Raw genomic sequence first — 11,652 nt, 5'->3', positions numbered from 1 at the left:
TTCCATTTCTGTTTTATAAACTGCACTGGCATTAAACTGATCTTGGCAATCTAATTGAAAGGCTTTGTCTTTTAAATCTGTACTGATTGAAGGTGTTTTGAAATTTTGAAACTAATTTCTAAATTTCTTCATGGATTTTGACAATGTATTGAGTCTGTAGATAAATTTTGGGATATTTGATATGTTAATAACATTCACTCTTTCAATCCATCATCATGATATGTATCTCCATTTATTTAGGAAGTCTTTAATTTCTCTCAGCAACTCATTTGTAGTTTTTCAATGTTCAATCTTCAACTTTATCATTATAAAAGTTTGCAACATTTCACTTGCTGCAATTTTGTCTTCTTTTTTTTTCCCCCCGGTACTGGGGATGGAACCCAGGAGCATTCTGCCTCTGGGCTACAACCTCAGCTCTATTTTTTATTTTTTATTTTGAAACAGAGTCTCACTAAGTTGTAGAGGGCCTCACTAAGTAGCTGAGGCTGGCTTTGAACCTGTGCGATCTTCCTGTCTCAGCCTCCCAAGCGCGGGGATTACAAGCGTGCACCACCACGCCCGGCTTCCAGAGTTCTTTTGTTATTGAGTTCTAACTGAGTTAGATTCTGGTCAATATATATACTTCATACATCTTAAGTCCTTTTAATTTATTGAGATTTATTTTTGAGCCTAGAATAATATGATGTATTTTGATAAATATTATACAAAATGTTCTGAAAAATGTTTATTTTGCTATTGTTGGATGATGTGTTCTATAAATGTCAATTCGATCAAGTTGGTTAAACTTCTGTTTAAATCTTATATATGTACGTTAATTTTCTATCAGTTAGAAGAGAGGGCTATTGAAATCTCTGACTATAAATTATATTAGTTTAAGTTAAAGAAAGGGAAGGCAGACCCAGTTCTTCCCAGGAGGGACTTGAGCGTCTTGTCGTTAGGCCTTTAAAGCTGCTCAAGTAGGTATGCTATATAGTAAAGCAAAGTGCTTGCTGTGAAGACATAGCTTCAAGGTGATTTCCCTTTCCATTCCCTGTCCTCCCTTTTAACCTTATTGTAATACACACACACACACACACACACACACACACACACACACACACAAAATAGATCTTATATATGTGTGTATATATATATATACATATACATATATATACATATATATGTATATATACGTATATATACATATATATACACACACATATATAAGATCTATATGTATAAAAATGTGTGTTTTTTTCTCCTATGCAAACTTTTGGAGATGCCACTGTTGGGTAGTTGTATATTATTAGGGAGCTTTACATATTTCATACCCTTCTACATTTTAACACAAAAATTTAAGCATATTACTGAAAATTCTGAAAAAGGACAGAGACAAAGATTATCAAGTTTTGAGCTCATGAACTAATGGCTGGGAACATGGTCTAGAAATTTCATACATTATAAAGCCCTCGCAGAGCTCAAAAGAATGGTTAGTGTGAGTGCCTTTTTTTTTCTTCTGGAAATGTGGTCTGTTTTTTTATTTTGCGCTCCATGGCTGATGGATAACTAAGAAATGACCAAGAGCTGAATCTTTTGTTTGCACACATCTTTGCATTTTAGGTACCTTGCAACAAGCTTCAATCTTTTGAATATTTATTTTTAATACTTATCTTAAATACTAAATTGCTAGATTTGTAAGCTTCATGATGCTGTTTAAGTTAGATCGAAGAGGTCTTACCGGAGATACTGTTTATAGGTTGTTAATGGTCCCTTGGGCAAAGTCATGGCTGTCGTATGTGGACAGTTTTTTGAATTATAGCGCAGAAGCTTTAATACCTACTTCAGGAATGATAGGGGTCTTAAATAGGCAGTCATATTTACTAAAGAAACCTAGAGTTTTCTTAGATTGCCTGCCTTGGCAAGACAAGAAATGTCAGGGTGACATAGTTTAAGTGGCTCTTTTCAGATATATCACACTGATTCTCTATATTTAAGATGCAAAACAGCCTTCCAGGAGCTATTTAATTAAGTGAAAGTAAGTCTAGTCCCCTCAGAACCGAATGGTTCAGTGAGCAAACACATATCAGCAAGCGAGGAAGTAGGGCGTTATTATGTGGCTCATAGTGACACTTTATAACCCCATATCAGGGTTCCGAATCAGTGATTGGTTGAGAAAATGATCAAACTGAGTTTAAATTTCGGCAGGTACAAAATTGTCATGCAAAAGTCCAGGACACTGTGCCACTCTCAGTCTTCAAAGAGAAAGATAAGAAAATCTGGATTTTCAAAGTCCCTTTGAAGGCTTTTAAGGTAAGATAGAGCATCCTCTTTACTCAGAAACAACTAATTCTACTAGAAAGAATTTTGAATTTCAGAGAAGAAAACTTGATTTTAAGATGTAAGCAACTCTTTTTTGATTAGACCTTTCTTTCCTTTTGACTTATCAAGATTATGGGTTAAAAGATAATAGAAAATTATGTGGTAGGAATGCAATTTCCAGCTGATAAGAGATTACATAATTGAAGAAAAGAACTTTTTTTCCAAAGCCACTATGTTGTTAAAATATCAGTTGCTTATCAGAAAAAGCATACATACAATAAAACAAATATTTTAAAATATTTACAACAAAATGAATGATTTGAGTAATACATAACTCACTAAAGCTCTATCACTGTTATTTTTATACAGATTTTTTTTTGGTGTGTGTGTGTGTGTGTGTGTGTGTGTGTGTGTGTGTGTGTATGTGTGGTACTGGGGATTGAACTCAGGGGCATTCTACCTCTGAGCTACACCCCTGGCTCTATTATTATTTTTTATTTTGAAACCTAGTTTCACTGAGTTGCTGAAGGTCTCACTAAGTTGCTGAGGCTGGCTGCAAACCTGTGATCCTCCTGTTCCAGCCTCCCAAGTACTGGGATCATAAGCATGTGCTACCACAGCCAGCTCAGAAAAAATATTTTAAAGAAACTTAAATATAAAAAAAACCCTTAAGTCTAGTCAAAGCCATTTTTCGGTTTCAGCAATATAATGTAAATATGGTGAGATTTAATGGAAAAGGGAAGAGACAATCTCTTCCTCTTTAAAGTGGTAACAAAGGTAACATTAAAACACCAGCTCTTACTAAGGAATCAACAAAAATTTGAGAATTTGATTTAATACATTATACTACATTTATTTCAGTCTGGTTAATCCAAACAACCATAATCTCTATGAGGGAAGGATTTATATCTATTTCTAAGGCTCAGTATCTGTATCCTGTTAGTCCTTCAAATGTTTGTTAACTGATTAAATAAATAGTCCCCAATTACATTCATTTAATATCTTGCCAGGTAAAATCAGCTTTTGGCCTCAGAACACACACACACACACACACACACACACACACACACACACACACATTTAGTATTGAGGATTGAATAATCCAGGGTTATTGCGGTACTGGGATGGAACCCAGGGGCTTTCTACCCCCCGGGCTATACTCCCAGACCTATTTTATATTTTATTTGGAAACAGGATCTCACTAAGTTGCTGAGAGCCTCACTAAGTAGCTGGGGCTGGCTTTGAACCTACATGATCCTCCTGTCTCAGCCTCCTGAGTGCTGGGATTACAAGAGTGTGCCACCATGCCTGGCTGGGGTATTCTACTTTTGAGCTTCACCCCTATCCCTTTTTGTTGTTGTTGGTGGTGGTACTTGGGATGGAACCCAGGTGCATTCTACCTCCGAACTACACCTATAGACCTATTTTTTATTCTTTATTCTGAAACAGGGTTTTACTGAGTTGCAAAAGGCCTCACTAAGTAGCTGAGGCTGGCTGGGAACCATGATCCTCCTGTCTCTGCCTCCCAAATGCTGGAATTACAAGTGTGTACCACCACACCTGGCTTCTTTTAAATTTATTTATTTTTTATTTTGAAACAGAGCCTTGGTAACCTCAAAGCTGTGATCTTTCTGTCTCTGCTTCTCAAGTACTGGGATTACAGGCATACCTACCACATCCTGCTGGGAAATTAATTTTTTTGACATTCAATGTTGGAGTTTTAAAAGCCAGACAGAAATACTTCCACTTAGGATATCTGATTTTTGTCACTCTCATTTTTTGTTTTAAATATCATGATAAGCTTAGGGAAAAGAAAGATATTTGTAAAAATGAAGGTGAAAATTTGATAATTATCTGATCAGTTTGATTTTTGGATAAAAAATTGGAGAATTCAAATTTTAAAAATCCACTCCAGTTTTCCAAAGAAGGCTCTAATTAGGCTTTACTTTTCACTATTTTCTTACTGCCCCAAATCAACTTGCTAATGGCTAAGTCTCATTCACATGTGCCAATATATGAGCTCATCTCAGGGGGCCTTGTGACCCTGCAGTCTCTGCGTCAGGCTGAGGACCACTTAGGCCAGTTCTGTAGTGGTCTTTTACCTGCCTTGGCAAACAGTGACAAGCATCACCGTGAAACTGTCCTGGAGTGGAGCTGCAAGAGAGTTTAGGTGTCAGATTGCTGATCCCAGTTTAGAAACAGGCTGTGTGTAACACTGGCTTTCCTCATAGGCACCTCTCCAGGATGCAGTAGCTCTTCCAAATCACAGCGCAGACTGGCCTTCTGCAGAGTCTTTGTAATAATTAGGTCTGGGACTGTGAAGGAAAGCATAACCCTTGCTTACTACAGAGTTGGCCTTCAGCATCTTTGCCTTAGAGCTCTGCATTATACTTGTCCTGGAATCACCTCAGCTTCATTGTAATCTGCAACATTCTTGAAGGATGTTCAGCCATTGTTGACTCCTGTTGAACAGTTGCAAGAGTGAAGCTTCTCCCCAGCCTCACATTTTTCTTCTCCCAGTAGCAGTGCTGGGAATGTGTCCTTTCTCCCATGATACCATAATTCTTATGACAGTTGATATTATATTTCCACCAATATCATTAAATTATATCAAGGCCATTTTATGATATGCAGAATTACAGTCTTTAACTAATGGGAATTCATAAAATAGGAGAAACATCCTTTATCTTATATAGTAATAATATGATATCCAGAAACCCAATTTTCAAAAAATAGGAATATAATTTTTTGTTGTTGTTGTGTTTATTCTGGGGATTTAACTCTGGAACGTTCTTCCTCTGAGCTACACCCTAGCCTTTTTTTAATTTGTTATTTTCACTAAGTTGCTAAGGGTCTCACTAAGTTGCTGAAGTTGATCTCAAACCTGCCATTCTCCTGTCTCAGCCTCCCAAGTACTAGAATTATAGGCCTGCACCATCGTACCTGACAGGGACTTAAAGTTTGATTCACATAGATTATGCAATGCATATTTCAGTGTATCAAGAATATGTAGTAGACCATTTGTGAATTCCAGCAGGGCTGAAGGATCATGTCTTATAAGCCCCAGGTAATCACTGCTGTCATTTATCAGAAAATAGCAAAAGCTTTGAACAGAGCTAGGTGTTGCTTACACTAACAAGTACTTATTCATCAATTACACCCATAACATGTCTTTCTGTGTGCTCTGCACTGGAAGATGACAATTGCCAGTGTACTCTCCTTGGTGCAGAGGAACATATAAATAGCCTGGCATTTATAAAGTAGTGCAGTGTGTTGCCAGTGAGGGGTAAAAAAGAGGCCACTGGGTGTGAGAAGAAGACATATACCAAATGCTCATTGAACGGAATCAGAGGAGCTTTCTCAGAGATCATTCTGCTCTCCGTGGGACACTCTTTAGGTGGGGTAGTATCATTATCCCAGATGGAGAAAACAAAGGCTTCACAAAGCCAGGTGAATTTCCCAAGCTCACACAGACAGTAGCAGAGGTGGAATTTGAATTCAGGTCTTCGAATCCAAGCCCCTGAGGCTCCCTCCGGTTAATCTTTTCTCTCTCCTGTAATCAGGTGTAGCACAATCCTATAGATTTGGGGTGGGATTATCTTTTATACAATCTTGCAGAATTAGTTAACATTTGGTTGAATCTATTCAGAAGAGAGAGATGCTCTCACTATCAAGAAGAGCAGGAGGACAAAGTAACGGCTAGATCTCTGCACCTCATGCCTGTTGCCCCTTATTTGCACAGGCAGAAAAAGTCTAGAAAGCTACATCAGTGCTGGACCCAATGGCACCTCATATGTCCCTATAACCGCAGCACATTTGTTCTGGAACATCATCAGTCTTCTCGTGTTGGATACATACTTCTTGCCCTGAAAAAGAGAAAGCTTTATACACCAAAATAATACTGTGGTTATAATCTTTTATAAATAACTTGTGCTATTCTTTTTTTAAACAGCCATTGATTATTATACCTAAGGAAAATGAAGATAATTATATATATTTGCATTTGGGCAGCAGCATGGGCTGTTCCTGTAAGTATGCCTTCCTCGGAAAACCTCCTTAATTTGCTATATATTTTAACCCAACAAAAAATACATTTCAGGCTTTGCAGATGAACTGAGATCAAGCACTTAGATTTTTATTAAAGACTGTACAAATTACCTTTGGAGTCTCAAGAAAGGCAATTATGTGATTCAATTCATGCCTCCATTCCTCCAAGTAAAATTCATGTCTTGTTAGAGGATTATTATTTTTGAAAGTTATTTCGATTAATTTACACTCAATGTCCAGAAGCCATGTAAATTTTGTCTACATTTGCTTTGTGCTCTTTGAATTTCATTCTAATATCAATAAAGCCCTGCTGTTTAGAAAATTTCAAAGTAAGAATAATTAGAAAGAAAATTTTCTTCTTTAAAATTTTTATTGGTGCATTATATTCATACATCATTCATATTGGGGTAAAAAAACTTGTGTGTAGAGACATGCACACATCACTGATTTAACCCCTACCCAATTCCCACCCCATTCTCTCCCCTTCCCTCCCTCCCTTGCTCGGCTTAGTGGTTAACTTTAATATGTTTAAGTACATTGTGTGTTTTAGAGATTTCCCTCTTCCCCCCTCCTTTCTCCTCCTTTAGGTTGTCTTGTTTGCTCCTCCATAGGATTTTCTTTTTCATCTAGAGTTCCTCCTATGACCCAATTCTCCCTAACTCTCACATATTAGGGAAAGCATCTGATTTCTTATAAAATTTTTTGACAGATGAGAAAATCAATATTTTATTCAGAGACTTATTATGCTATATGATCACTATGGAAAATTTGGAATATATAAGTAAATACAAGTAAATAAAAAATTAGAAAAATTAACCCATTTGTAATTGTATTAGCCTCCATGTTTAAAATCTTCATATGCTTCCATAATGCCAAGAATTTTGGTATTTCTGGAGTTGGGGATTTTCCTCAGCATTTTAAGCATACTCTTGTACTGCCCAGAAGCAGTGTGCTGCTTGATTGTGCTTCTGTATTAGCTCTATAACACCCACCATTTTCTGGAGGGGTGGTTCAGGATTACACTGGGAGTGTGTCCTGTGCGCTGCAAGAGACTTGGCATATAGAAACCACAACGGTCTGTCTCTTGGCCTTCATAAAATTCTATTCTACTTCTCCTGTTTAGATAACTGGTCTGCTGATACTTAAATAAAATTGTTAACACCATAATAAAAATATCCATATAACAAATGTTAAATTCTTCATAAGCCCAACAAGAAGCCACTTCTCTTTTCTGCAAGATTAGATTATACTTTACCTTTGTATCATATCTTTTCTTCTTTGCTGGGGAGAAAGCATGTGTGTGTAGGTGCATGTGTGGCAACAGACACAAAATAAGAATCCTTACAATATCTAGTGTTTTCATTTTGGCAGGTTCCTGAAATCAAACCATTGGAGAGACAGGCTCTCAGAAATTCTGTAAATTTCCATCTTCTAGCAAGATCAAAAGTACCATCACAGGTATTGCTAAATAAAATGTGCTTCCTTTTATTTCTGTTTCTAGGCTGATTTGGATTCCATTAACTTTCCCCCAAATCTAATATGTCTTTTCAGTTTGCTTTACTTCAAGTTGAAATCCTTAATTTATTTTGAATTTTTTCTGATTTTCAGAATGAGTTAAATGCCAATGATACCATTTTCGAAGGCGGTGCCCCAGTGCTTGAAAGTGAAGTAGGAAGGTCACGATATACCAAAGGTGGTTACGAAGGAGTAGGGAATGGTTCTGAGTGGGCAGAAGCAGGCAAGAAGAGTTCTTCCATAAATTCCACTTTAGCAAATGAAGAGGAGGATATTGGGGATAAAAATGGGGACACAAGAAACCCAGAAACATATGGAGGTGATGAGATACATGGACAAGAAGATAATAACACAGCAAATGGCCTTGGGGGACGAATGAGCATCATCGACAGTGCTGGAGTGGCAAATGAGAGCAATATTAGTGGAAATACTGATCAGAATAGAGGGAACAGGGATGCTGGATGTTCAAGCCAGAATAAGGATGCTCCCATTGTCCAAGAAAATGGACCTCATATAGCTGGAAGCAACAACAGTACAGACCATGCAGATGAAATAAATAGGAATGAGGGTGATGTGGGTGCAGTCACAACTCAGAGAGAAGGTGAGGGAAATGGGTACAAGGAGGCTGAGGTGACACCAAGCCATGGGGAAGATGGTGGCCTGGGTGATTCTGATGGGAGCCCTAGCGGGAATGGCCAGGATGAGGATGAAGACAGGGGCTCAGGTGCAAGTGAAGATGGAGGTGCATGGAATGGGAAAAAAGGCAGTGAGAACAGAGAGGGCCAGGTGGGTCAGTCTCATGGAAAGGGCAATGACAACAGAACAGGTCAAAAGTCAGTTAGCTGTGAAGATAATAACTCTCAAGGCAAAGGAGATTCCCATAATTCCCCTGGTGGAGACAGCACCTCCCAAAGTGAGGAAGATTCTGATGGTATTCCAGAAGGCAATGGCAATCAAGGAATAGAGGAAGCTAAAAACCCCAATCAAAGAGAAGGCAAAGTCGTGGAAAAGGGGGTCACCAAAGAACCTGAACCAAGTGTGAGCAGGAATAGCCAACATCAGGTGAGTTTTACATTTGATTTCTTTCAGTAGAAGTTTAATTTTTTCCCTCCACCCTCCGATGGGCACTCAGAAGTAAGTTGCAATGAGCATCCAGGTATTTTTCACCTATATTATTTGAATATTTAATGTGAAAAATAAATAGAGCCCTTATTAGACTTTGCTATAGAACAACCAACATAACTCAGTTGTTATAGAACAACTAAATCTGCAAATATTAGACATTTTTATAAATTTGATCACAATTTTTAAAAACTTTATATTAAATAATGATATCACAATGTGGCTATTTACAAAACTCCTACTGGGGGGAAATGTGGATGAATTGTTAAAGGATATAAATACCAGAGTACTTTTGAGTACTGAATAAAAAGTATTTTCACAACTGTTTGGGGAGAACTAGAAGTGGGATTTCTATGTTTATGGTCCCTTTTCCCAAACAGCTCTCCTCAGACCAATGCAATTTTGTAGCAAATATTAACTATGATTTTCTCCCTTGTTTACAGAGAACAGAAACTGAAGGTCCCAACAGTGGCAACAGAAGCAATATTACCAAAGAAGTTGGGAAAGTCAACACAGACAAAGAGAGTGAGGGCCAACATGGCATGACCACAGCCAAAGGAAGTGTCAAAACACAAGGAGAGGTTGACAGCACACAAGGACCTGACCAGAGATCAGAACTTGGAAATGATGTTGGACACAGCAAGACAGGCAGTGGTAGCAATAGCAATAAGTATGACAGTTATGATTTTGATGATGAATCCATGCAAGGAGATGATCCTGACAGCAGTGATGAGTCCAATGGAAGTGATGACACCAATTCAGAAGGTGACAATGACAGCAGCCATGGAGGAAATGCTTATCACTCTGATGAGTCAAACGAGGATGGCAGTGACTCTAATGGAGGAGACGATGATGACAGCTATGGCGCGTTGGACGCTCATGATAGTGACAGTAATGGTGATAGTGACAGTGAGAGTGAAGACCATGGCAGATCAGAAAGCAGTGAAGGTAAATCAGATAGCACAGATAGTGATGACAGCAGTGACAGTGACAGCAAATCAGACAGCAGTGACAGTGACAGCAGCGACAGTGACAGCAGCGACAGCAGTGACAGTGACAGCAGCGACAGCAGTGACAGCAGCAACAGTGACAGCAAATCAGACAGCAGCAACAGCAGCGACAGTGACAGCAGCGACAGCAGCGACAGCAGTGACAGTGACAGCAGTGACAGTGACAGCAAATCAGACAGCAGCGACAGCAGTGACAGCAGTGATAGTGACAGCAGCAACAGCAGTGACAGCAGTGACAGTGACAGCAGCGACAGCAGTGACAGCAGTGACAGCAGTGATAGTGACAGCAGCGATAGCAGCGATAGCAGTGACAGCAGTGACAGTGACAGCAGCGACAGCAGTGACAGCAGCGACAGTGACAGCAGCGACAGTGACAGCAGCGACAGTGACAGCAGCGACAGCAGTGATAGCAGTGACAGCAGTGACAGTAGTGATAGCAGTGACAGCAGTGACAGTGACAGTGACAGCAAATCAGACAGTGGTGACAGTAGCGATAGCAGTGATAGCAGCGATAATAGTGACAGTGACAGCAGTGACAGCAGTGACAGCAGCGATAGCGACAGCAGTGACAGCAACGATAGTAGTGACAGCAGCGATAGTAGCGACAGCAGCGACAGTGACAGCAGTGACAGCAGCGATAGTAGCAACAGCAGCAACAGTGACAGCAGTGACAGCAGTGATAGCAGCGATAGTAGTGACAGTGACAGCAGTAACAGCAGCGATAGTGACAGCAGTGACAGCAGCGACAGCAGCGATAGTAGTGACAGTAGTGACAGTGACAGCAGTGACAGCAGTGACAGCAGCGATAGTAGTGATAGTGACAGCAGCGACAGTGACAGCAGTGACAGCAGTGATAGTAGTGACAGTGACAGCAGCGACAGCAGTGACAGTAGTGATAGTAGTGATAGCGACAGCAGTGACAGTAGCAACAGTAGTGACAGCAGCGACAGCAGTGACAGCGATGGCCATGGGGACAGCACGTCTGACAGCAGTGATGACAGTGACAGCCGTGGCAAGTCTGGTAATGGCAACGATGACAGCGACAGCGACAGCGACAGCGACAGCGAAGGCAGTGACAGTAATCATTCAACCAGTGATGATTAGAACAAGGAAAACCCCAAGAGATACTTTCAGTGAAATTTTGATAAGTAACTGAGAGAAAATAAAGATTCCCAACAAAATAAGGAAAAAGAAATAAACAAGATGTATATAAACATCCACAGACAACTAGGGGAATCAAATTGAACTGCTGAATTCAGAATGACCTTTGCTATATGCATGTTGAAAGATTCATGTTCTTGAAAATCTTTTGTTAAAAGCATAAATCTAGACATAAAAATCTATTAAAATATTTAATATATTACACACACACCTCAAGTAATCACTTCTACATGATAATTTTGATTTCAATGCCAGGTGCTGTAGAGAACATAGTAGGTAGCAGACACATCTTACAAAGAGCCTGTGGCATCCTTACGGCTCCAGTGGGCACGTACTCAGAGAGTGGGATTACTGTGGACTAAAAGATGCTGTTCGGCAACATCCAACAGGACTGGAAGAAACACATGTGTAACATGAAGAAAACATCACAGCAATTATTTAAAGGCATGGGAATAATATTTCTAATGATCAAATCAGGTAATTACACATTGTCAAATTG

At 39.3% G+C, this 11,652-nt stretch overlaps 1 protein-coding gene across 1 annotated transcript; it reads left to right on the top strand.

The window, feature by feature from the left end:
* Positions 1–1,762: 1,762 nt before the first annotated feature.
* DSPP (dentin sialophosphoprotein) lies at positions 1,763–11,096 on the top strand (the record flags this gene model as incomplete). The annotated part of the gene is made up of 4 exons (XM_080697208.1): positions 1,763–1,771; positions 2,185–2,289; positions 7,954–8,922; positions 9,426–11,096. 4 exons carry the CDS (start codon positions 1,763–1,765, stop codon positions 11,094–11,096), a joined length of 2,754 nt encoding a protein of 917 aa, XP_080553334.1.
* Positions 11,097–11,652: the final 556 nt, after the last annotated feature.

The sequence above is a fragment of the Muscardinus avellanarius genome (genome assembly GCF_963383645.1).
Source record: "Muscardinus avellanarius genome assembly, chromosome: 6".
NCBI lineage: Eukaryota > Metazoa > Chordata > Mammalia > Rodentia > Gliridae > Muscardinus > Muscardinus avellanarius.
Note: the sequence above shows the minus strand (reverse complement) of the source record. Positions and strands in the feature narration are given on the sequence as shown.